General features: G+C 41.3%; 2 protein-coding genes across 2 annotated transcripts; one reads left to right on the top strand and one right to left on the bottom strand.

Annotated features, from left to right (window-relative positions):
* Positions 1-1,744: 1,744 nt before the first annotated feature.
* LOC115213844 (ATP-binding cassette sub-family E member 1-like) lies at positions 1,745-4,096 on the bottom strand. Its single transcript, XM_029782783.2, has one exon. The coding sequence runs from the start codon at positions 3,912-3,914 to the stop codon at positions 2,088-2,090; it is 1,827 nt and encodes a 608-aa protein (XP_029638643.1). The 5' UTR covers positions 3,915-4,096; the 3' UTR covers positions 1,745-2,087.
* Positions 4,097-13,944: 9,848 nt separating this feature from the next.
* LOC115217416 lies at positions 13,945-26,938 on the top strand. The gene is made up of 5 exons (XM_029787112.2): positions 13,945-14,283; positions 20,287-20,380; positions 22,056-22,215; positions 25,158-25,313; positions 26,602-26,938. Exons 1-5 carry the CDS (start codon positions 14,156-14,158, stop codon positions 26,772-26,774), a joined length of 711 nt encoding a protein of 236 aa, XP_029642972.1. The 5' UTR covers positions 13,945-14,155; the 3' UTR covers positions 26,775-26,938.
* Positions 26,939-27,751: the final 813 nt, after the last annotated feature.

Raw genomic sequence — 27,751 nt, 5'->3', positions numbered from 1 at the left:
CCCATATAATACAGTAAATGAATTGATTGCATCGCAATCCTTAACATTTATGTATTAACTTTGTTGGGTACTTCACTAGCAGTATATTGGATATACGTTATCCCATGGAGGGTTGCATTTACAACCCCTATCTCAATTTGTATATATATATATATATATATATAATATAATTCGAGACAAAACCACTATTTTAAAATCAAACAAGGAAAGACTTAATCAATACATAAAATTTTAATATAAATTAAATAAACCGCCACTACAATTGTTTCCTGTCTTCTATTGACATTCTTCAGGTGGATTTTCGATCTTCTAATCAGTATCAAATTATGATTAATTAATTTGATACTGATTAGAAGATCGAAAATCCACCTGAAGAATGTCAGTAGAAGACAGGAAACAATTGTAGTGGCGGTTTATTTAATTTATATTAAAATTTTATGTATTGATTAAGTCTTTTCTTGTTTGGTTTTAAAATAGTGGTTTTGTCTCGAATTATATTATATAATATTTTACTATAAAATTGGATTTAACCCTAAATCTGATTTTTCCCTGTAATTTTGGATTCATTCCCTAATATTTATTATTATATATATATATATGTGTGTGTGTGTGTGTGTGTGTGTGTGTCAAGGACCTATAATCCTTTGATGGGATGCTAGCATTCTAATTCTTCGGTTAAGACCAGTGTTCAGTGAGAACCAAATATAGTTTTACACTGATATATAAAGATATTTAAATTATTTACGAATGAGAAAAGGAAGAAATCAGAGAAACTGGCATGCAGGTCTCAGTTTATTCAAAGAGATCAAATTTAATTAACGAAATTCCAGTCCTACAACAGACCCAGGTGTGTCTGTCACAGGTTAACCAATATGCTAAAATACCAAATGGACCAGTTTCAATATGAAAACTTGAATCAAATTAATCTAATTTCTATAATTGAACTAATTGGGTATGGAAGCAGCTGCAGGACTGGAATTTCATTATATGGATTTGAATACCTTTGAATAAACTAATATCTGTATGTCAGTTTCTTCATATTCTTCCTTTTCTTTTTCATATATATAGATACACAGATAGATAGATAGATAGATAGATAGATATACATACACAGAGATAGAGAGAATCTGCATGCACAAATGCCATAAGTATTTAAGTCTTCTTCCACGCTGATATGAGTTGGATATATATAAACACACACACACAAGGGTATATAAATATATACAAATATAAATGTATATGGATACATAAATACATTTTTCTTTATATATATATACATAGATGTATGTATATATACACACAAATTGCACATGCAGAAGTCTGTACGTGCATATATACATACATATATGTTACTGTAACGATTGTGAGTGACACCTGAGCTGAGCCTTGCCCTAATAAGCAGAGACCCTTATAGAAGAAACAGAGAGAGGGGACACAGTATGCTTGTGGGCCAGAGACTTGAGTGTGTCTGTCGGTCAGATGACCTTTTTTTCTGAATGTGGATCCAAGAGAAATGGGTGGGGCCCATAGGCAGTAAGTTTTGATAGGAGATTCACATGCCAGACACCAGTGAAAGCTCTCGCACACAAGTGTTGCGTGGGTACAGCTAGTGAAATATAAAACTGTTGATTCAAACAAACAATTAGACTATGGAATTACTTGAGCTAATATAACAAAGACAATTAGTGCAGCAGGGCAGATTGTTGAGGGAGAAGGTGAAAACTGAAAGAAAATAAACAGAATATTCAAAATATTTGATCTTCTTCCTTTTTTTTTTTATATCTCATCACTTTAATGTCTACTTCCGTCCAAATCAAAACATGTACAGTAAAAATGACATTATTTTCCTGCTGTTATATGTCCAGATCCAGAAGAAAACCCCAAACAGGACAGCTGGGATTTCAGCTTACAATCCACACTTTGGTAATTAATGTAAGCATCGACAGCTGAAATAATTACAAGTTTTATATTCAGAAATGTTAAATTTTCCTCTTTAAATCAAATTCTTTGTCGTGGTGGGGGGTATCCTTTCCGTTTTTAGTTATTCTTCAGTCAGAACAATTTCGTCCAGAAACATAAGAGGTACTTCAGTCTTCCAGGAAAAAGTAGTTACCACTCTTCTTTTGCTCCACGTCTTTGACAGAGTTCAACTTGTTAATTCTTGGCCTGAAATTATTTGGGTCCCTTCTAAAAGTAATATCCAAAGATTGTAAGAAATCATTCATACCTTTTAACAAGGATTGCGGGGAATTCGCCAAAGTGTCGACAGAGGGCTTCCCTTCGAACACTATCACACGGTCGGCCAGGTAGGTGGCCATGATAAAGTCATGTTCCACAACAAAAGCTGTCCTTTTGGCATGCATGATGAAACGTTTGATGACTTTGGCAGCGTGGAGACGTTGTTCTGAATCCAGGTAGGCAGACGGTTCATCAATCAGGTAGACATCGGCAGGTTTGCCCAAACAAAGAGTCAATGCAACACGTTGTAATTCACCACCAGATAAATTCTGTACCTCCTGATCAATAATACTTTCAATCTGTAAAGGTTTCATTACATCGGCCACAAACTGGGGGTGCACGTAACAGTCCCGAATCTTTTCGTGGAGCAGCTGTCTTACAGTCCCTTGATGTTTGGGACTGATTTTCTGAGGTTTATAACTGACATTTAACAAGGGTAAGGAGTCCCCAGAATCAGGTTGTAATCTACCGGCCAACATCTTAATAAATGTCGTCTTACCAGTCCCGTTTTCTCCCAACATGACAAGGATTTCAGAGTCCGAAAACTGCCCGGCTTTGATGGTAAGATGGAAATGGTTACCCAACCGTTTCTCCATATTGCCGTAATCATAACGACACGAACGTTTCACAATTTCCTCCATGGCAGTCTCTGCCACTTTAAAAGTCAAAGAAGTCTCCCGAAAACGTAAGTTCTCTGTGGGAACGAATCCATCGAGGAAGATATTGATCCCTTCTCGGACACTGAACGGCATGGTGACCACCCCATATGCTCCGGGTACTCCATACAGGCAACAGATGAAATCACTGAGGTAGTCCAGCACTGACAAGTCATGTTCAACAACGATTATATATTTATCAGGGTGGATCAGAGATCGGATGGCTTGGGCAGCTTTTAGACGTTGCTTCACATCTAAATAACTGGATGGTTCATCAAACATAAATATATCAGCTCTTTGAATACATACCATGGCACAAGCGAACCTCTGCAGTTCCCCGCCAGACAGGTCCTCCACGTTTCGGTCTCGAACCCGGGTCAAATCCAGCTGACAGCACACTTCGTCCTGGTTTTCTCTTTCGTCTTTTTTATCCAAAAGCTGTTGAATGGAACCCTTAACAGCTTTGGGTATTTGGTCGACGTATTGAGGCTTTATGATGGCTTTGATGTTGTCTTCGAGGATCTTGGTGAAGTAGTTTTGCAACTCGGAACCGCGAAAATACGTCAAGATGTCCGTCCAGTCGGGAGGATCGTTGTACCGTCCCAGGTTGGGTTTTTGTTTACCTGCCAGGATTTTGAGAGCGGTAGATTTACCGATACCGTTGGTACCGACCAAACCAAGAACTTCTCCCGGTCGGGGAATCGGGAGACGATGAAGTTTAAACGAATTGGCACTGTACCTGTGAGTGGTGTCCTTCTCCAGATTACTCGGCAGATTGATGATGGTTATCGCCTCGAACGGACATTTCTTGGCACATATACCACATCCAATGCACAGTTCTTCAGAAATGTAGGCGATTTTATCACTGGGACACACTTCTATACACAATTTCTCCATTCGGACGACAGGACAGCTCTTCTTGCATTCTTGCCGGCATTTCTTTGGTTTGCATTTGTCGTTGCTGACGATGGCGATCCTCGTCAGTTTATCCTCTTTATTACAACTTCCACGTTTCGACATTGTTCCGTCTTCCTCTTGTCTCCTTTGCACGTATTCTGGCGACGATAATAATCAGGTAAAGGTGAGTTTAAAGAAGATGAATGTAGCCTGGTCTACAATATGGCTACAGTGATACCATGTGGTAAGGAAAGAGAGAGAGAGCGACGGAGAGAGCGATAGAGAGAGAGTCAGTGAGGGAGGGGTGCCACGGCGGGGGTGAAAGAGTAAGGAAGAAAGACAGGGTAGGAAGCGTAGCACAGACAGTGAGGGAGGAGTGAGAGATAGCGAGTGAGAGTAATGAAGAAACAGAGGGGAGGAAGCGTAGCGCTGACAGTGAGGGCGGAGTGAGAGTAAGTGTAAGAGAGAGAGTGAGTGTGAGTAGGTGCAAAGTATGAAAGAGAGTGTGAGAGAGAGATGCAAGCTATTACAACCTCCTTTGCTAGGAAAACAATAACCGGTTTACCTCCCTTTATCTACAGTGAGACAAAGCTGACCGGAGAAGCCCCAGGTCGGTCATCCTGCTAAAAATGGCAGCGAAATCTCACTCAAATCACACTTAGCTTCTTAAAAAAAAGTAAAGACACATTTTTTTACACTTCAGAAGTGCAAGTAGAATTAGAAACGACGAAATATATTGACTTTGTGCATATACTCTGTTACAAGAATATTTTCTTTTTAATTTGCTTCAGTTTAGTAGCCTCCTATAACGGGAAAATAATACAAATATCTCACCTATGACACTCGTCATTATGTCGTGTAATTAATACACACACATAAAGCAACAATTAATTCAGTGTGTATTTATTTTCAATAAACAAGACCACGATAGCAGTATTTCCTCTGTCTTTACATTCTGAGTTCAAATTCCGTCGAGGTCGACTTTGCTTTTTATCCTTTTGGGATTGATAAATTAAGTACCTTTTGGGTACTGAGGTCGATCTAATCGACTGACCCCTTCCCCCAAAATTTCGGACCTAGAGTAGAAAAGAATAGCAATCTTTATATTCTCAGTACAAATTCTGTTAGGGTCAATTAGCCTTTCATTCTTTTGGGGATCAATTAAATAAGTAATCAATGTAATCAACGTAGCCCCTCCCCTGAAATTGCTGGCCTTGTGCCAAAATTTGAAACATCATCATTTAACGTCCGTTTTCCATGCTGGCATGGGTTAGACGGTTTGACTGGGGACAGGCAAGCCAGGAGGCCACACCAGGCTCTAATCTGATCTGGCAAGGTTTCTACAGTTGGATGCCCTCCCTAATTCCAACCATTCCAAGAGTGTAATGGGTGCTTTTTACGTGCCACCGGCACAGGAGTCAATCAGGCGGCACTGGCAATAACTCGTTTGGATGGTGCTTTTTACGTGCCATGGGAGCAGGAGCCAGTCAAGGCAGGGGCTGGCATCGATCATGTTTGGATGTTACTTTTTACACGTCACTAGCACAGGGAGCCAGTCAGGCATGAATGGTGCTTATTGCATGCCAACAGCACTGGCATCGACCACAACTACAATTTCCGTTTGATTGTGATTTGATTTTGATTTAACTCAATAGGTTTCCTCAAACCTATTGTCGCCTGATGACCCAAAGGTACTTTTTGAAAAGGGTTGGTTATGCGGCACTGGTGTAGGCTATGGCTGTGATCTCACTTTCCTTGCCAGGTATTCTCAATCACAGCATATCTCCAGAGATCTCAGTCTACCGTCATTGCCTCTGTGAGGCCCAACGTTCAATGGTCGTGCTTCACCACCACATCCAATGTCTTCTTGGGTCTCCCTCTTCCACAAGTACCCTCCACTATTAGGGAGTGACACTTCACACAGCTCCCCTCATCCATACCTGACCATACCAGTGCAGTCGCCTCTCATGCACACCACATCTGATGCTTCTTATGTCCAACATTTCTCTCAGGGTGCTTACACTCTGCCGTGTGTGCACACCTGAACCATTATTAATTTGCATTATGTGCCAGCTTCTTCAGTGTCACTTTCATCATCATCATCATCATCATCATTTAACGGTCGCTTTCCATGCTAGCATGGGTTGGACGATTGGTTTGAGTTCTGGCGAACCAGACTCCAATCTGATCTGGCAGAGTTTCTACAGCTGGATGCCCTTCCTAATGCCAGCCACTCTGAGAGTGTAGTGGGTGCTTTTTACGTGCCACCTGCACAGGAGCCAGTCCAGTGGCACTGGCGACGACCTCGCTCGAATGTTTCACGTGCCACCAACACAAGTGCTAGAAAGGTGACACGGTAACGGTCACGCTCAAATGGTGTGTTTAACGTGCCATCGGCACGAAGGCCGGTTTGTTGCTCTGGCAACGATCTCACTTGTATGGTACTCTTAGCGCTCCACTAGCAACGGATGCCAGTGCTCACTACCTGCATATTTATGTGCAAGTGAGACTTGGCCTACTAAGAAGAGGGAAGGCCATCACTGATTGGCCTCAGCACAAAGGAACATAGAAAGATCCATGTTAAGAATATTGTTGCATGAGCATATCCGAAATGAGGTCATTTGAGAATGGACAACAGGTGAAAGTGGGCAGTGAGAAGAGAACAGTGGGAAGGCTTCCACCAAGATGGGAAGACAATTTAGTTAATTTGGACCAAGATGGAAAAGAAGGACACAAGAAAGAATTGGAACCAGAGTTGTCAGGTCAATATAGGTTACGTCCATGTCCATGTGTGTGTGTGGTTTTCATTGGCCTTTTACGCTGCTAGTCAATGGTATTGCAGAGACAGGCAGAAACGTTAGCACGCCAGGCAAAATGCTTAGCGGTATTTCGTCTGCGTTACGTTGTGAGTTCAAATTCCGCCGAGGTCGACTTTGCCTTTCATCCTTTCGGGGTCGATAAATTAAGTACCAGTTAAGCACTGGGGTCGATGTAATCGACTTAATACCTATGTCTGTCCTTGTTTGTCCCCTCTGTGTTTAGCCCCTTGTGGGTAATAAAGAAATAGGTATTGCAGAGACAGTAACTTAACCACCTCTGCTGTGCCTGGGTTGTTTCCAGAGGTAAGGGTATCAACCAAAGTACAAATATATGGGAAATTACCACCTGTATCATCTTTTGTGAAAGGTAGGAGATGCCAGTTTGCTGGACATTGTTGTAGAGCTGAAAACGAGGTAATTTCTATTCTCCTCTGGAAGCCATCTGCTCGCGATACCAGAGGGCACACACTCTCCTACCCTGATGTAATCTCCAGGGATACAGGCATCCAGCAACAGGACCTCCATAATGCTATGATGGGCCGTGAGGTCTGGCGTAACATAGTAAATTCCATTGTCTCGACCACGGTCGAATGATGATGATGATTCTAACGATCTCTCCACTCATGGATACACCATGAAGCAAACAAAAGTCAATACATTCACACCAGACACCGAGCAACATGGGATGCCAGACATTGATGAAGTATAACTGTGCATATCGGCCTTAGGCTCTCTCACTCTAGATTTTCCACAGGGCTTTACTCCCTTAACCTTTTTCAAAAGGCTCGATAAATTACCAAGCAGGGGTTTTATTATTATAATGGGCATGGTTTCATTCTTGAAACTTGTATTGGTCTGCTGCAACAAATACCATGGGCCCAGTAATCCATCCTCTCTCTCCTTTTTATTAAATCTTGTTCAGTATAGCAGTTCGGCAAAAGAGACCAACAGAATCAGTGTCAGGCTTACAATGAATAAGTCCTGGGGTCGATTTATTTGACTAAAAACTCTCAAAGGCAGTGCTCCAGCATGGCCACAGTCACATGACTGAAACAAGTAAAACAATAAAAAAATATTGCTAGTGCATGCATATATGCAGCTGCGTGCGTGCGCACATACACGCGAGTACTGTCCAAATCTCCGACCAATCACATACAGTTAGCTGGCATTCAATTGGCGTATCAAGTTTCTGGCATTTTGATTGGGATTTGGATAGAAAATTCACCAAAAAGTCACTTCTATTGATTTCTTAATGGCTTTGCAGGGTGACTGGGGAAATGTAAAGATATGCACGACCACCCTTGGACAGTTTTGAATGACCATAGAAAGTGCGAGCCCTCTAACTGAAAAATTGTGGATTTGTATAAAGGACACACACACACACACACAGACATTTTGCTGTTTATATAGAGAGAGATTACAGAAGGTAACATTTGCTTGTTACTCCAGATGTTTGTTTGCAGTGGCCTGGGTGACTCAGCCGGTCTTTATCTAATGTCAAAAAAGACAAGACTTCCTTTCCTCTGATCCTAGAATTGATGACTTTTATCTCAAAGATGCTATTTACCTGTTGCCTGGTGACACTGGCTTTTTTGAGGATGTCTCATCCTCCCATACCAGCTTCATTCTCTAGTGCTAAGCCATTTGCTCTCTTTAAGCCTCCTTGTGGTCTGTGGCTCACAGCAGTTGACTGTCATCCAATGCTCATCATTGATCTTCCACCTACTTTATTATTATTATTTTTAATTAACACCAGGCGCAGGAGTGGCTGTGTGGTAAGTAGCTTGCTAACCAGCCACATGGTTCCGGGTTCAGTCCCACTGCATGGCATCTTGGGCAAGTGTCTTCTACTATAGCCTCGGGCCAACCAAAGCCTTGTGAGTGGATTTGGTAGACGGAAACTGAAAGAAGCCTGTCATATATATGTATGTGTGTGAATATGTTTGTGTGTGTGTGTTTGTCCCCCTGGCATTACTTGACAACCGATGCTGGTGTGTTTACGTCCCCATCACTTAGTGGTTCGGCAAAAGAGACCGATGGAATAAGTACTGGGCTTATAAAGAATAGGTCCCGGGGTCGATTTGCTCGACTAAAGGCGGTGCTCCAGCATGGCTGAAACAAGTAAAATGACTGACTAATTGATCTGTGGTTGGCACTAAATTGGGTTGCTAATTATCTGTTCATAAGCTGAGTCCTCAAGGTAGATCTTAAACCTGATTTCAAAAGCAAAATTTACTCGGTCATGATGTCATTCTCAGCTCAATTTAAGAGACAATTCCAGGACTCTGCCCTTTTATTTCACATGTTTATCAAGAACCCACTTATTTATCTTTTAATGAGCTGTTCATTCTCAGCCTCGGCAGTACATCAGGGTGACCCACTCAATCCTGCACTATTTGGGTGTTGATGATATTGCTTGGATAGGGCCTGATTTGAATGTGTGGTACCTTAGTTATGTATGCTTGCTTCAAATGTTCCATCAGTACAATCCTTGTGACCCTAAACCTGATGATTGAGGACATCAGAGATCTTAAAGTCAGTAGTACCAAATTGGAAATTTAAATACTCAACCATTCATCTTAGACACAATATGTTGCAGTGGAACTATTCTTTGAATTCTTCCTTTCTATTTTGACATCTTTCAAATGCTCTCCCTTTTCAAACAATTGCTCAAGAATATCTATATTATTGAGCTCTATTGACATATTTTGTTTTTATTCTTAGGAATTGAGTGTTAATCCCTCATTCAGATTCTTGCCATCTCATCATCATTGTTTAATATCTGCTTTCCATACTAGCATGGGTTGGACGGTTTGACTGAGGATTGATAAGCCAGAAGGCTGCACCAGGCTCCAGTCTGATCTGGCAGTGTTTCTACAGCTGGATGCCCTTCCTAATGCCAACCACTGCAAGAGTGTAGCATAGTGAGTGCTTTTTACATGCCAGCAGCATAGGAGCCAGTTAGGTTGCACTGGCAATAACCACACTCAAATGGTACTTTTATGTGCCACTAGCACGGGAGCAAGTAGGGTGGCACTGGCTACGACCTCTTTCACAATTCAAAAGAATGTAGAAAGCCTGGTCAGTGTTCAACTCAGTTCTTTTACCCATTGTAACATTTACCAATATGACCCTTCAATCATTGGGCAATAAATTGAGTTGTTGACTCAAGTGAAATAATTGTTGAGGCCGATGCCAGTCTGCTTGATTGGCACCCATGCTGGTGGCACATAAAAAGCACAATTTGAGTCTTTTCGATGCTAGTACTGCTTGACTGGCCCTCGTGCCAGTGGCATATAAAAAGCACCCATTACACTACACTCTTGGAGTGGTTGGCATTAGGAAGGGCATCCAGCTGTAGAAACACTGCCAGATCGGACTGGAGCCTGGTGCAGCCTCCTGGCTTACCAATCCTCAATCAAACCGTCCAATCCATGCCAGCATGGAAAGCGGATGTTAAACGATGATGATGAATCTTGGTTTATCTAAATGCTCCTATCTTTTTCTGTTTCCTTTCTTCCATTCACGTTGACTCCTCTTTAGTTAGTGAGCAACATTCTCTCCTTTCCAACACGAATTAACACCAACAAAAAGGTGAATTAATTTTTACAAAGGTGCAGAAGAGGGTACATTGACACAGTTTGGGAGAATACACAATCAAAACACATTTTCAACATGAAAAAAATGTTTTTGATAAAGTGCCAATCACTAAATGTGAATGGAACGTATGAGAGAGAAAGATCCAGAGCTGGAGACAATATACATAGAAGAATGTATATTGGTGTATGTATAATGTATGTGGCGAGAATGGATGAGGACAGCTGTCTGAAAAAGTGCCACACCCTAGCGCTTGAGGGAACCTGTGGAAGAGGTAGAACCAGGAAGACCTGGGATGAAGTGGTGAAGCACGACCTTCGAACTTTAGGCCTCACCAAGGAATTGACTAGTGACAGAGACTTTTGGAAATATGCCATGCGTGAGAAGACCCGGCAAGCCAAATGAGACCATAACCTCGTGGCCTATGCCAGGGGCGTAACCAGCCCACTTATGCGTACCTTTTCCTTCTTTGGACACTGCTTGCGAAGACCTATTAAGGCAAGTGAAATCAAAATCAAAATCGATGACTGGCATCCGTGCTAGCAGGGTGCAAAGAGCGCCATACGAGTGTGATCATTGATGGAGCGGCTAACCAGCTTCCGTGCCAGTGGCACTTAAACGGCACCATTCGAGCGTGATCATTACCAGCATTGCCTTACTGGCACTTGAGCCCCGTGCTAGTAGGGCATTAAGAGCACCATTCGAACGCGATCATTGCCAGAGTGGCTATCTAGCCCCCGTGCTGGTGGCACGTAAAAGACACCATTCGAGCATGATCATTACTAGCATTGCCTTACTGGCACCTGTGCCGGTGGCATGTGTAAAAGATTTGAGCAAGGTTGTTGCCAGTACTGCCTGACTGGCCCTGTGGCGGTGGCACTTAAAAGCACCCACTACACTCTCGGAGTGGTTGGCATTAGGAAGGGCATCCAGCTGTAGTAACTCTGCCAGACCACGATTGAAGCCTGGTGCAGCCATTTGGTTTGCCAGCCCTGTCAAAATCGTCCAACCCATGCTAGCATGGACAGTGGACGTTAAACGATGATGATGATGAATGAGTTGTCATTGTGGAACCTAATTTGATTAAACTACCACCAGCCAGAGTAAAAATCCCCTTAACCCTGAGATTGTCCAGGAATAAGGGGGAAAAGAATGATGAGCCAGAGTTAAATACCTTGAATGTGATCCCAATGTTAGCCCCCATTTACTACACGTAACAGAATTAGGATTGTGGGCTGTAAAATTATTAACTGGTGCAAAATGAGTAACTTCTGATTTCTCCCTCCCTGTTTGAAATCCTTACATTGCAAGTATTGCCACATTATATACTTAGGGGTAAAAATTGGCCAGCATAGTTGTTGCTGTTGAGGAAGCCTGGAAATATAGTCAGGTGGCAGGTCCTCTTTATTATTAAGAAAGTTTTCCTCGTTGACATGATTGTAATTGAAATTGGAAATAGACTATCATCATTTAACATCTATTGTCCATGCAGGTATGTGTTGGACAGTTTAAACCAGAGCTGGCAAGCTGGGCAGCAGGACCAAGCTCCAGTCTACTTCAGCATGGTTTCTACGGTCGGACGTTTTTCCTAATGCCAACCACTTTACAAAGTGTGCTGGGTGCTTTTATGTGGCATTGCAAGGGCACTTTTACATCGCAGCAGCACGAGTACTTTACACCGGAGGAACCGGTCTTAACGTTTCTGTTGTGATGTACGGGTCCTCTAGAGCAAGGCATCAGGCATCTCAGGCCTTTGTCAGCTCGCCTGAAACATTCGGTATCCTGAGGTCATTGTTCAGTACTTCATCCTGTGTCTTCCTGGATCTCCAGCTTCCACGTGTTCCATCTCCTTTGAGAGATCCGGTTAATTTTTGATGTTGAACAATCAATAGTCTTTTCTATGTTGGATTCGAAGTCAATTTTTTTCCTACACTAATGTCTAAATTGATAATTTTCAAGTTTCAAAAGTTGATGTCTAAAACGGGGTAAAATGAGTAACGATTAATTTCAATAATATTTTCTCTTTAACTGCATGGTGAGTAAATATATGGCAACAGGAGACACTCCAGCAAATGGTAAAGGAGCTACAGAGAATATTTTAGGTTGTTTGGTTTTGTTTCATTTAGTCGAGTTTCCTTAATTCCATATCACTATTTTCTCCTCACCCTCTTTCATTTGACCTCTCTCTCTCTTTTACTCTTTTACTTGTTTCAGTCATTTGACTGCGGCCATGCTGGAGCACCGCCTTTAGTCGAGCAACTCGACCCTGGGACTTATTCTTTTGTAAGCCCAGTACTTATTCTATCGGTCTCTTTTGCCGAACCGCTAAGTAACAGAGACGTAAGCACACCAGCATCGGTTGTCAAGCAATGCTAGGGGGACAAACACAGACACACAAACATATATATATATATATATACATATATACGACAGGCTTCTTTCAGTTTCCGTCTACCAAATCCACTCACAAGGCATTGGTCGGCCCGGGGCTATAGCAGAAGACACTTGCCCAAGATGCCACGCAGTGGGACTGAACCCGGAACCATGTGGTTGGTTAGCAAGCTACTTACCACACAGCCACTCCTGCGCCTACATAATTTTTTTTGTTTTTGTTTTGGCATGTCTGATTCTCATGTCCATGGATCGATATTTATGTCTGTGAGTCTGTTTCCTGGAGAACTGAAGCAGTAAATTTATATTATCTTGTCTTACTCATTTTGTCCCCGCCAAATTTGTCTTTCAAATGCCCAAAGAGAACGGTGATAATTTTCTGAAATGTTGGTCAGATTATGTTAAAATGCTTTTAATGTATTTAGGGAGGTTCATTTGTTGAGCTGATATAGTAGGGAACATTTGAAAAAAAAAAAACTTTTGGAAAAAATGCAATAAAGACACCTCATTTTGCCCCACCACCTCCTATATTCGTAGCTGAACAGAGACATTGAAATGCCATAATCTGTAGGGTATATATTACAACATGTGGCTTTTGAGAAGTTGGTAGGTATCGCACCTCGTTGACGTATCAGATGACACTCGAAAGAACACCTTTTTCAGTGCCTTATTACTACGAGTAACTCATTTACGGATGCGTAAAGAAGGAAGATTTTTATTTAGCAACAAAAAAAAAAAAGAAAGAAAAAAGTGTACACATATATTTTAATTAATTGTTTATTTTTCTATTTTCTTATTGTTTGCTTTTGTAAATTACTTTTCTTTTTCACTGTTTATTACAGTTGATCTTTTCGGTTTGAACGGCAGTTTTTTCTCGCGGTGTCATATGAAATTGTCACCCATAATTATGACCCTAGTATCGATGTTTCGGTTGATGTTTACATATTGACCCGGAAATGAAAATCCCCCCCCCAAAAAAAGACACTGGAATGGGTTTCGGTTAATGGACCACATCGGAGGAGATAAGTCCTGATTAAACTATTGCATTTCAATCTGTTTTAGGGTTACGGTTAGGGGTGGGGGGAAGGGTATCTTTTTTTTTCTTCACAAATGTAAATAAACCCAAACTGTTTCTTAAACGAGGGACATATTCATACGGCACAGAATGTTTTGTTTTTACCTCAATAGACGTCATTGATTGGTTGAAATTGCAGAAATTGAAGAAAAAAAACAACAACAAATATCTTACAAACCATAGAATTTTCTCAATAAAGCCAAGAGAAAAAGATGTTTTATAAACACATTCTACCAGTATACGAAGTTTAAAAGTGTTTAGTTACTTGGAAATTATTTTAAAAAACTGCCGGTCAAACCGAAAAGATCCTTTTGCTTTTCTATTTTCTTATTGTTTGCTTTTGTAAATTACTTTCCTTTTCCACCGTTTATTACAGTATTTTATATCAGTGTCAATATATTGGTAGAGTTTCTCACAGTATATTTTCGTTTTTTGCGGGAAGAGGTCGGTCGCTGCTCCTAGTTGCTGATTTGGCGGCAGAAATGGCTTCATTAAATATCGATGTACAACATCTTGAACAGTGTCTCCTTAATTACTCAAACATCCTCAAAGCGAAAGCAGACACACTTAACAAAGAAAAAAAGAAGATTCTAATCGAATTGGACGACTGGTTTGTTACTTTATATTTTCTTTGCATAGCAAAATCACATTTTTTACTAAACTTTCTACAAAACTTGGGCAAGTTTTCGAATGACCACATGAAATAGATTCCTTTTCACTGAATTATTGCAAATTGCAACAGTTATTTTGTGCGTCCCTAGATTACAGTAAGCCTGTCAAATGGGTGCAAATAGAAAAATACGTGTATATTAAATTAATTGTATCGATAATTTATTAATCAGTGAACTTGTCTGTTGCAGTTTGGTGACTTTATTCCTCTTGAAAAATCCATTTCTGACGAAATTTCAATGTTTTCGTAGCTGGAAATTACAATAATATAGATAGAATCTTTTTTTTTTTTTGTTTTGATAAAATTAACAAAGTTATATATATTGAATTGTTAAGAGTAGATATTAGACTTTTATCCTAGCCATGTGGTTTGTTATTTAAGCTTACGCCGATTCCTCCGTGGTGTTGCTTTGTATTTACAATAAAATAAATATAGGAAAGACTTCCGCCCATATATACGAATTATTAAAATAATTATAAAAATAGACAGCACAGTATTGTTTCTAATTCGCGGATTTTCACCTTTCGCGGGGTTTTTTTTTGGAACGTAACACCCGCGATAGTGGAGGGATTACTCTACACACACACACACAGTGTAGTGAAGGGGTATTCAAAAATTTCATTTTTCTGTTAATCATTTTGATATATTTGTTTTACCGTATCTACAAAATAAAGATAAGAAATATTTTTAAAAATTAACTGCATATTTTCATAGATAATTAGTTTAATCAAGCAATTATTTTTAATCAATCACCTTAATTACATTGTTTTCTCTCGGCCATTATATATATAAAAAAACAAACCACCTGCTAAGGTCACCGAATGAATGACTTATCTCCTCCGATGTGGTCCATTAACCGAAACCCATTCCAGTATCTTTTTGTGGGGGATTTTCATTTCCGGGTCAATATGTAAACATCAACCGAAACTTTCGATGCTCGTCTGAAGAGGATCTCTACGTTGGATTCTTTATTTTGGTGGGACACCTTCAGCCGTTTTCTGTGGAGCCCCATGTCTCTGTTGCATTGATAAACTTTGTAAACATTTGCAGGTACTACTAGCGAACAGTGGTCCCGGTGCGCGCATCCGCGCTAGCTAGTCGTGACTAGTCGATCCTACAACGACTACCTAGCAAAGTAAATAAAACACATTGCCCACAAAATAAATAAGTTTTTGTTAAACAAAATAAATAATTTGGGCGTAACTTCGGTATAGGTACCGGATACATTTCGAGAAAGGGTTTTTTATATATATATATATATATATGGGGGGGGGGAAGCATAGGGTTTCTGTTATCTTCAGAAATGTAAACAAAGCCACTTCCAGTACTTACGGTACTTATACAGACGGATCGCCATTTATTTCCTTAAAAAATCATTTACTTTGTCCGAAAAATATTATTTTTCTTTGATATGTATTCAGCCTTGAAATAGAAACATACGCGCAAGTCGTTGTAGGATCGACTACTTACGACTAGCTAGCGCGAGTGTGCGCACCGGGACCACTGTTCGCTAGTGGTACCAACCTACCTTCATCCCAGCTGCTCGTTAACTAGTATAACTATATTATCTTGACTAAACCGATAATTAATAGACGAAAGTAAAGAATACGTACACCCGGTGTTTAGGTTTCGGGTTAGTGTTTTTGTTAAGCCGAAAACGGGTGGTGTTCGTACTCTTTACCTCCGCCAATTAATAAATCTTTTGTTACTGTATTTTATACATGAAACAACATATTTATTGTCTCAAATTTATTGCCATCCGATCGTGGCCGTTGCCAGAGTCGCCCCGACTGGCCTCCGTGCCGGTGGCACGTAAAAGCACCATCCGTTCGTGTCCGTTGCCAGCCTCGCCTGGCCCCCGTGCCGGTGGCACGTAACACCATCCGTTCGTGGCCGTTGCCAGCCTCGCCTGGCTCCCGTGCCGGTGGCACGTAAAAGCACCATTCGTTCGTGGCCGTTTGCCAGCTCCGTCTGGCACCTGTGCGGGTGGCACGTAAAAAGCACCCACTACACTCTCGGAGTGGTTGGCGTTAGGAAGGGCATCCAGCTGTAGAAATTCTGCCAGATCAGACTGGAGCCTGGTGCAGCCTCCTGGCTTCACAGACCCCAGTTGAACCGTCCAACCCATGCTAGCATGGAAAGCGGACGCTAAATGATGATGATGATTGTTTCATCTTCAGCTACTCCCCTCCTCTCTAATCCTTCTCAATTCACCCATCTCTCCTCAACTATGCAGAATAGTTGTAAAAAGATGTGTGCCCTTAACGAATACAACAGCCATAACTAAAAAAAAGAAAGACTTGTTAGTCTGCCTCATGATCTCGATGAACAAATGGAAAAAGGGATTTCCCTGGAGGATGGTGAGGGAGGTGCACTGGAATGGCCACTCCGACTCACGGGGCTTGCATTTGCAGATAGCCATCGCAGCCCCGGTAGTAGTGAAAAGGGACGTAGTCCAGGGACCAAGAATACCAGCGTGATGAGCAGCAAAGCCATCAGTTTGCCACTGGAGGTGTTGCGAGACCTACCTGTCCAGCCTCACTGACCCGAGCTGGGAAGAGAACCCTGCAGCGTATAGACCATGCTTTATGATCTCATTGAGAGCAGCATGATAGGGAGGGCAGCCAGCCAGCAATTATAGTGGTACGGCAATGGATGGAGGCTGAGAGAATCCACAGCAACATTTGTGAGGCCAGTGGTCAAGGAAACCCCAATTCGTGAACAGTCAAGAGTGATGGCACTGCATTGAGCCATCTACCATCTTGGGAGCTAGGAGGCCAAGCGGAAACCTGCTGGTCAAGACGATGCATGAACCCATCGAAGGAAGATCTTGCTGCACTGGATGGCATCCCATTTGTTATAGAGGGACTGGACATCTATAAAAGGAAAAGGCAGGTGGATATCTGCAGGGGTAGACCAAGCTGGCTCCACGTCACATAGGCCACTTTGCACTGTCGTTGAATTTCTGAAAGAATTACTCTACCTGGTTACTCTACATGCTAGGAATAGCAGCCAAGTTTCCCTCAACTCATACCCAGCATCTAAACCGAAAAAAAAAGGGTTTTAGGCATTCTTTAGGCTTCATGCCAAGTGTTGAGGGACTAAAATGTGATAGGGGAATATGTACAAATGTCTTGATTTAGAGAAGATATGTAGCTATCCCCAGATTATATAAGGGTGAGCAGTGGTTGCTAGAAAGAGACAAACGAATGGAAACAGAACTGAAAGTTTGAGTGAGGCTGCAAGAGAATATCATGACTATCATCATCATCATCGTTTAACGTTCGCTTTCCATGATAGCATGGGTTGGACGGTTCGACCGGGGTCTGGGAAGCCAGGAGGCTGCACCAGGCCCAGTCTGATTTGGCAGTGTTTCTACAGCTGGATGCCCTTCCTAACGCCAACCACTCGTGAGTGTAGTGGGTGCTTTTTACGTGCCACTGGCACAGGTGACAGGCAAGGCTGGCAACGGCCACGATCGGTTGGTGCTTTTTACGTGCCACTGGTACGGAGGCCAGACGAGGCGGCGTTGGCAATGGCCACGATCAGATGGTTCTTTTACCGTCGCTGGTATCACAACTACAATTTCCATTGATTTTTGATCGATTTCGATTTCACTTGCCTCAACAGGTCTTCGCAAGCAGAGTTTTGTGTCCCAAGAAGGAAAGGTATGCATAAGTGGACTGGCTACATCCCAGGTAAAGGCCACAGGTTAGGTCTCCCTCATATCATCGTCATCATTTAACATCCGCTTTTGACTGAGGTCTGGCAAACCAGATGGCTGCACCAGACTCCAGTCTTGATCTGCCAGATCAGACTGGAGCCTGGTGCAGCCTTCTGGCTTCCCAGATCTCCGGTCGAACTGTCCAACCCATGCTAGCATGGAGAACGGACGTTAGATGATGATGATGATGATGATATATACTAGCAGCTAAGCCTGGTTTCACCCGGTCTGTTTGGATGATGTGGCTGTGATCGTTTTCGGTTAGGCATAATCTATAACAGCATTTCTCAACCTTATCATTTCGGGTCCCCTCTTTCGATTGGAACCTGCAGCTGTATGAAAATTTCCTGATTCCCCCCCCCCTTGTCAGAAAAGAGCTTCAGAAGTTGTGAAGAACAAATCTGTACATAGTCTGTTTCTGAGAGCTATTCTATTGGATCCCTGTCTGATCATTAAAACATTGATTTAATTATGAACATAGAAAGAAATCTTTATAAAAGAGAGGTTGTGTGCTCTCTGTTTCCTACGATTTAGATTCCTAACTACTCCCACATTTTGCGGTGCAGTTTAACCAAAACCGGGTATCTTATAGTCGTGATTCATATCGAGCCCTTCTGGGTATTAGTGCGCGTCTACGATGAGTCTACGATTATTAAAAAAATTTACCATCATTTTTTTCCATTTTAATGCATTTTTTCGCTATTATATAAGGGAAGTAACTCTCTAAAAATGTCTATGATGAGTCAACGATTTAAAAAAAAAATACCATAATTTTTTTCCCATTTTTAATGCATTTTTTGGCTATAACTCTCTAAAAATGCTTTATAGTTATTTCCCTTACAAACCCGAGCAACGCCGGGCGATACTGCTAGTTGTATATAAATCCCTATTTTTGTAAGCAGTTGTATCTGTAAAAATTTTATTTGCAGATAGCAGAAATTGTGTGTGCAGAAAGAAAGAGAGATAGAGTGAGTGAAGGTGTGTGTCGTGATGATTGATATCTTTTAAGGTGCACACACATACATAGAAAATGTGAGGTCATCGTATAAAATTTTCTAGTCTATGCACCCGTCTCCACAGGTGTGCCATTTTTCACGTGAATCTACCCAGCCATTTGGCTGTGAACCTCAAGACAAGAAAGAATACAACGATCGCCCATCTCCAATTTATATTATAGATATATATGATGATGATGATGATGATATATTCTTTTATTCATCGGTTGTCAAGCAATGCTAGGGGGACAAACACAGACACACAAACACACACACACACATATATATATATATATATATATATATTATATATATATATATACATATATACGACAGGCTTCTTTCAGTTTCCGTCTACCAAATCCACTCACAAGGCATTGGTCGGCCCGGGGCTATAGCAGAAGACACTTGCCCAAGATGCCACGCAGTGGGACTGAACCCGCAACCATGTGGTTGGTAAGCAAGCTACTTACCACACAGCCACTCCTGCGCCTATATATATATATATATATATATATCAATGGAATTTGTATCCTTGTGGTACCAGTGCCGGTGGCACATAAGAAAACCATCCGAACGTGACCGTAGCCAGTACCGCAATGACTGGCCTCCGTGCTGAGGGCACGTAACAAACACCATCCGAGCGTGGCCGTCCGCCAGCCTCGTCTAGCACCTGTGTCGGTGACACATAAGAAAACACCATCCGAGCGTGGCCGTCTGCCAGCCTCGTCTGGCACCTGTGTCGGTGGCACATAAAAAACACCATCCGAGCGTGGCCGTCTGCCAGCCTCGTCTGGCACCTGTGTCGGTGGCACATAAAAAAACACCATCCGAGCGTGGCCGTCTGCCAGCCTCGTCTGGCACCTGTGTCGGTGGCACATAAAAAACACCATCCGAGCGTGGCCGTCTGCCAGCCTCGTCTGGCACCTGTGTCGGTGGCACATAAAATCACCCACTACACTCTCGGAGTGGTTGGCGTTAGGAAGGGCATCCAGCTGTAGAAACACTGCCACATCTGACTGGCCTGGTGCAGCCTTCGGGCTTCCCAGACCCCAGTTGAACCGTCCAACCCATGCTAGCATGGAAAGCGGACGTTAAACGATGATGATGATGATGATGATACACACATACACACACACTACCTTTGACAAAGGTAGTAACTTTCTGTCCCTCCCACCCTCTCCCTCTTTTTCTTACTCTTTCCATTTATGACTCTCTTTCTAGGTACCAAAATGAGCTGCCTGCTGCCATTAATGAAAGACAGACCAAATGTATAAAACATGACGAACTTTGTAAATTGATGCAATGGAAATTGACCGTAAGAAATTACATTTGTTTAAAAAAATTGTTTTTATGAGCCAACTAGGGAGCCTCTACACTCTAACTTCACTTGCTAGAAGTAACAGCCAAAGCATTCCTCTTTGTATCACACTCTACTATATGAAGAAGGCACACTGGTTAGTGTAGTTCTGCATACATTAAAATGAGATGGTCATATACAGAATGTCTTTGATCATAGGTTTGTGTGGTCAAAGTTGGCTTTGGGTTAAACAAAACCTTTGATTACTAACGTGTGTGAGTATTACTGTGTGATTAAGAAATTCACTTTTCAACCACATGGTTCCAGGTTCAGTCCTACTAGACAGTACCTTGGGACAAGTGTTTTCCACTCTAGCTTCAAACTGGTCAAAGCATTGAAAATTTGTTTGTGAATTTGACTGACAGAAAATTCCATAGCCTTACAGCTGTTTCACAGCCTTCTTCATGTAGCATTAATTTCAGTATGGAAGAAATTATGCATACATGTTTCCATTGATATGTATGCACAGCATTATAAATATACAATTGTATTCAGTTACATGGACACTGTACATTGAACTTCTTTATAACCGGTTACCATGCCACCTAGTCACCTACCGATCTGGCAGACACACTAGTCAGATTGACTACATCCTCACCAGAAAACAGGAAAGATGGCTGCTTATAAATGCTAAAACCATCCTAGGTGAAGAATGCACCCCACAACATAGATTGGTAGTTAGCAACTTCAGGATCAGGGCTAAATAGATGCCCAGAAGACGACCAGCATGGAGGAGAAGACTCTGGAAGCTTAAAGATCCTACGAATGGACAGAGATTCAGAGATGTATTACTCAAAGCTTTTGACGAAAGAGAGGAAGACAACCTGTTGGTTCCTACAGGACAACATTTCTTTTCATGATTGTATGGTTTTCAACACAACTCAACTTATTGCACTCCAGTGCAATACAACAAGGGCTACCATTCAGCAGTCAAAAGAAAAAGACAAACTTTGTAAATGTATAGAAATACTGGGGTGTTTGAGGGACGCTGATATAGTATGTAATCGTCAGATTTTAATTAAAGCTATATGAGAAGAAAGGCGAGCTGGCAGAAATGTTAGCACGCTGGGCGAGATGCTTAGGAGTATTTCATCTGCCGTTACATTCTGAGTTCAAATTCTGCCGAGGTCGACTTTGCCTTTCATTCTTTCGGGGTCGATTAAATAAGTACCAGTTACACACAGGGGTCGACATAATCAACTTAATCAGTTTGTCTGTCCTTGTTTGTCCTCTCTGTGTTTAGCCCCTTGTGGGTAGTAAAGAAATAGGTATTTCGTTTGCCGTTACGTTCTGAGTTCAAATTCCGCCAAGGTCGACTTTGCCTTTCATCCTTTCGGGGTCGATAAATTAAGTACCAGTTATGCACTGGGGTCGATATAATCGACTTAATCCGTTTGTCTCTCCTTGTTTGTCCTCTCTGTTTTTAGCCCCCTGTGGGCAATAAAGAAATAGGTATATGAGAAGAAACTTCACATCCAGAACTTTCAAATGATTTATAATTTTCCATGGAAAATATTTATTTTGCTGTAAAATGATGAAGCAGAAAGTGTGTTTTTGCATGTTCGTATGGCAGTCTAGTGATACCTAATGTCAACTATTGTTTTTATTTAAAAAAAAACAAACTATGAAACAGCGTGGGAAATTCCGTCCCCGCCTCACAGAACTGGTGAAGAGTAATGAAGCTGAACAAGTGGAATGTGTGAGTAGCAGAGCTTTCAAACAACTGCCAGATGTGATTACAGCCATGAAAACTTTGACAACATTGAAAGCAGTGGGCCCTGCAACAGCCTCAGGTGGGTTCCTTAAATATTAATTTGTTTGACAAATAGATTTTAAAGCCACATCATCATCATCATCGTTTAACGTCCGCTTTCCATGCTAGCATGGGTTGGACGATTTTGACTGAGGGCTGGCTAACCAGATGGCTGCACCAGGCTCCAATCTTGATTTAGTAGAGTTTCTACAGCTGGATGCCCTTCCTAACGCCAACCACTCCGAGAGTGTAGTGGGTGCTTTTTACGTGCCACTGGCACAGGGGCCAGTCAGGCGATACTGGCAACGACCTCACTTGAATCTTTTTACACATGCCACCGGCACAGGTGCCAGTAAGGTGACGTTGGTAACGATCACGCTCGAATGGTGCCCTTTTACGTGCCACTGGCAACGATCACACTCGGGTGGTGCCCTTGGCACCCTACTAGCACAGGCGCAAGTGCCAGTAAGGCGACATGTTTCACTAAAATGTGAATGAATAAAATGGATGCGATTTACATGTTTGGGCATTTTTAGGTCAACATTGGGCAGAAAATTGCTGAGGGTTGGTGTGGTTAGGGTTCCAGTGAGGGCGAATGAATGGTGAGGGAGTCTAATGAAAAGAGTAAAGAACAATTTAAGTATTGATAGGAGATGAGGAAGAGAGAAGCAAGTTTTGTCTTTGTAAAAGGTTGGTTCATAATTATTGTGGACCTTTTTTTTTCAGCAAAAACGATAACAACACATAACAAAAACATCTTTAAATGATTATTCTGGAGCATATTCACTATCTACTTCAATTACTGCTTTCCATTTGCTAGACAGACGGTCAGACCGTCATTTAAAGATGTTTTTGTTAAATGTTGTTATTGTTTTTGTTGAATAAAATTTATCGATAAAAAGCCACAATAATTATGCACCAACCCAATAGTTCTGGGCCAACGAGGTGTTATTCTCTTCTTTGGATCTTCAACCTTTGCTAAAAATTGTTCAGATTTAATGTATTTGTGGTGCCATTGAGATATTGATAGTATTTAGATGACTGGGTTATTAGCTTCATACTTTCTGGGTCCTGAGGTGACATTTTAGGCCAATTTTGGCATGGGATCCCTGGTTACAATGGAGGCCCATAACAACCGAATCAGGACCCGGTGGGACTCTTGCTTCCCCTGCTGCTCTCCCCTCTTTAGCTTCTCTAGTCAGATCAGATTCGCAGTACTGTACTCCAGAGTACACAACCTCCCTTTTCCACAGTGAGCAATCCTAAGCAAGATGTTCCCAATTAGACTGGTCGAAGCTGCACTTTTTCCAAGGTTCCCCTGAATGTGTCTTTGTATTTCTTTGTTGGTCCACAGCATCACAAAGGGCCAACTGTTTGTTCACCAAAGAAGATTTACTCGGAGAGCTTGAAATCCATCTTGCACACAACATATCCATTCTACTGCAGCTGGAATTTGCTCAGGAAAGCATACATCATTATCGTTAATTGTCCGTTTTCCATGCTGGCTTGGGTTGGATGGTTTGATTAGGGTCTGGCAAGCCAGGAAGCCACACCAGGCTCCAATCTGATCTGACAGTGTTTCTACAGCTGGATTCCCTTCCTAACACCAACCACTCCGAGAGTGTAGTGGGTGCTTTTTATGTACCACCTGCACAGGAGTTGGGCTGGCATCAACCACGTTTGGATGGTGCTTTTTACATGTCACCAGCACTGGCAACGACCAACGCGTGAATGGTGATCATCATCTCACATGTTTGACATATTAGTTCTCCAGAGCACAGTTGCATTGAGAGTTTTATCATGGCTCCTGATGTTAGGAACTTTTTGTAAGCATGTTAAGTGGAAGTGGTAAAGCTTTTTGGTATGTCTTTAATAAACTGAATCTCTCTACCACTTGGAGAGGATGACCCCCATCAAATCTGTACCTGATCTGGATGCCAGATGTTTCATGGGAGAATGCATCATGAAGCGTTGTCCTAAACATTGAGGTGAAGACTGTGGGTGCTCGACAGCATTGTTTACAGTGAAACATGCCAAGAATTCTCCATTATTCAAGACATAATCTTGGTATCACGAAATCGATGCATCATCTTTATGAACTTGTCTGGGAAACCAAATTTCTTCATTATTGTATCCAAGGCTCAGGTGAACAACAAATTGTTGGGTTATGTTTTGTTACTCACAAAAAGATTGAAATTTCTATCTTAGACATAATATTGCTCATTGTTTAACTTCATTAATATTGCTGAAAATAGTTGCTATTTCACATGAATGGCTACTAACAAGAATTGTTTCCAGTGGTAGATTATTTTTCACACCCATTTCTCAATAGTTGCAGCTTTGCTTACCTACCGCATGGTTTCAGGTTCAGTTCTGCTGTGTGGCACCTTGGGCAAGTGTCTTCTTCTATAGCCTTAGGCCATAAGCCTTACAAATGGAATTAGTGGCCAGAGAGTAAAAGAAGCATTTGTGTGTATGTGTGGGGGGGGGGTTGTGTGTGTGTATATATACATGTGTGTATGTTTGCAAGTCTGTGTGTGTGTGTGTGTGTGCACATATGTATACATGTGTGTGTGTGTGTGCTTGTCTTGACACCATGCAATGACTGTAAATGAGAATCACTGTCATACAAGCGGTGTCCTCTGTTTCCAATCTCCCATGGAATTACATGTGGTCTTAGAGGAAATATTAGCTTGTTCGGAAAAAGGTGAGGGTAACTGGCAGGAAGAGCGCCCTGCCATAGAAAATCTGTCTCACTGTATTCTCTCCAACCCAGGCAATCAGGGAAATGTAGATGTTAATTGATGATGATGACGACGACGACGACAATAATGATGATGACAATTTGATTTTTGCATAAAACCAGTTATAATGAACTCTTTTTCTTTTTGATAAATAATGGAAATTAAGAATTTGCTGTTAAATTATTACTGGTTTTTTAAAAAAAAATTTAAACCTTTTTTTTTTTTGTTTTTTTTTAAGCAATTTTGGCAGCTGTTCTTCCTGAAAAGGTTCCATTTATGGCTGATGAGAGCATGATTTATGCTCTGCCAAACAGACCCAAGATGTATACAATTCCTTACTTTACGGATTATATGAATGCTGTTAGCAATATCAGGAAAATGTTTGCAAAATCTGGTAAATATATTTTTATTTATTTTTGTTTTTGGTTTCTAAGACAACTATTTACTTTTGGCAGTCATTATCATTATTATTATTATTATTATTATTATTATTATTTATCCATAAATAAAATTATTAAATAATTTCTTTTTGGCCAAATTGTTTTGTACCAAATAATAATGTAGAATAACACCATTTTCGAGCGTGGCTGTTGTGCCAGTGGCACGTAAAAGCACTCATTACACTCTCGGAGTGGTTGGCGTTAGGAAGGGCATCCAGCTGTAGAAACTTTGCCAGATCAGACTGGAGCCTGGTGCAGCCTTCTGGCTCACAAGTCGTCAGTAAAACTGTCCAACCCATGCCAGCATAGAAAGCAGACATTAAACGATGATCATCATCATCGTTTAGCGTCCGCTTTCCATGCTAGCATGGGTTGGACGGGTCAACTGGGGTCTGTGAAGCTGGAAGGCTTCGTCAGGCCCAGTCAGATCTGGCAGTGTTTCTACAGCTGGATGCCCTTCCTAACGCCAACCACTCCGCGAGTGTAGTGGGTGTTTTTTACGTGCCACCTGCACAGGTGCCAGACAGAGCTGGCGAACGGCCACGAACGGATGGTGCTTTTACGTGTCACCGGCACGGGGCCAGGCGATGCTGGCAACGGACACGAACGGATGGTGCTTTTACGTGCCACCGACACGGGGCCAGACAGAGCTGGCAACCGGCCACGAACGGACGGTGCTTTTACGTGTCACCGGCACGGGGGCCAGCCGAGGCTGGCAACGGACGCGAACGGATGGTGCTTTTACGTGCCACCGACACGGTTGCCAGATTGTTATTATTATTATTTCATACAGTAGCAAGCTGGTAGGATTGTTAGCATGATTGGGAAAATGCTTAGCGGCAGTTTGTCAGTCTTTACATTCTGAGTTCAGATTCCGCCATGGTCACCTTTGCCTTTCACCTTTTTGCAATCAAGAAAATAACTACCAGCTGGGCACTAGAGCTCAAACAATTGACTTACCCCAGCCCCCCAAATTGCTGACCTTGTGAATGTGTATGTGTGTGCTTGTCTGTTCATATAACCTATGTACTCATCCGTCTCTATGTTGATCTGTTTACTTTCTTATCCATATGCTTTCATACATGTGCATATACACATATATACATCTTTCTACATAACAACCCACTAACTATTCTACTCTACCTGTGTAAACTGTGAGTATGGGGCTATGATATCTGCTATGTGTATTGTTTACTCTTTCATAATTATATATTTTGCTGTTGTTTGTGTCCTTTATTTCAGATTCCAAAACCATCCAAACGAAATGGTCGGCTCACCAAGTGGAACTGGCATTATGGGCTTCTTCAGTGGCCCTATCTCTTCATTTTCAGTTTGATGTGTCTGTAAGCAATGAAAATAGTCACAATGCCAACAGAGAAGATGGTTCTCCTGAAAAGAAGAAAAAAAAATGTTAAATTTGTAAATAATTTTCTCTCATGTTATGTTTTAAAGAGAGATATTTCTGCTGTTTTTGAGAGAATTAAAATATAATATTCTGTTGTGTCTGGGGAGAGTCATTTTCTTTTTGTGCCTTATTATGTAACACTCACTGGTAAAATTTCCACTTTTTTCTTATTTTTATTGTCTCCAGACACAACAGAATATGCTTCAACACACGAACTCATATAAAGAATCTTGCAAACCAAATCCAAAAACGAAATAAAATATAATAATAATAAATTCTAACTGAGCCCCACCTGCAAGGTCATGCACTGTTTATCTTGATATGAGATCACCATGTCGCACACATACGGTTGTGATGCATGTGCCTGGTGTACCCTTATCAGACGGGTATACTGGGCTTCGTTTATTTTACCCCAGTGTCACTTTGATGGCATGCACTGCTCTCTCTCATTCAATAATAATAATAATATTAATAATAATATATATGCAGAAAAATACAGAGATTATGATTCTGAAAAAAATTTCCAAAACATTTTGTAAAATTTTTTTTAAGAATTTCTTTTTTTCTAATTATGATTTGGACAAAAATTTCAAAACATTTCTGTAGTTACGGTTAGGGTTAGTGAAAAAAGTCAAAATTGAAGAATAGGGGTGGGGATTTAACATCATTGATTGGTTGAAATTACCGAAATACGAAAACTTTAAGGTAAAATATCTTCGTAAATATAAGTTTTTCTCAAAAATGCTAAGAATAAAACATGTTTTATATGACACATTCTACCAATGTCTGAAGTTTGAAAGTGTTTAGTTACAAACAATTATTTTTTAAAGCTGTAGGTCAATACGGTAAAAATCCCCATTTCTGATACTTTGGGTAAAACAAACATCTGTAGAGTTTTAGTATTATTAAGATATATATATATATATTAAATTAGAGATAAAACCACTATTAGGCAAATCAAACAGTGAAAAACATAAGCCAATACAT

The sequence above is a fragment of the Octopus sinensis genome, linkage group LG1, assembly GCF_006345805.1.
Source record: "Octopus sinensis linkage group LG1, ASM634580v1, whole genome shotgun sequence".
Taxonomy (NCBI): domain Eukaryota; kingdom Metazoa; phylum Mollusca; class Cephalopoda; order Octopoda; family Octopodidae; genus Octopus; species Octopus sinensis.
Note: the sequence above shows the minus strand (reverse complement) of the source record. Positions and strands in the feature narration are given on the sequence as shown.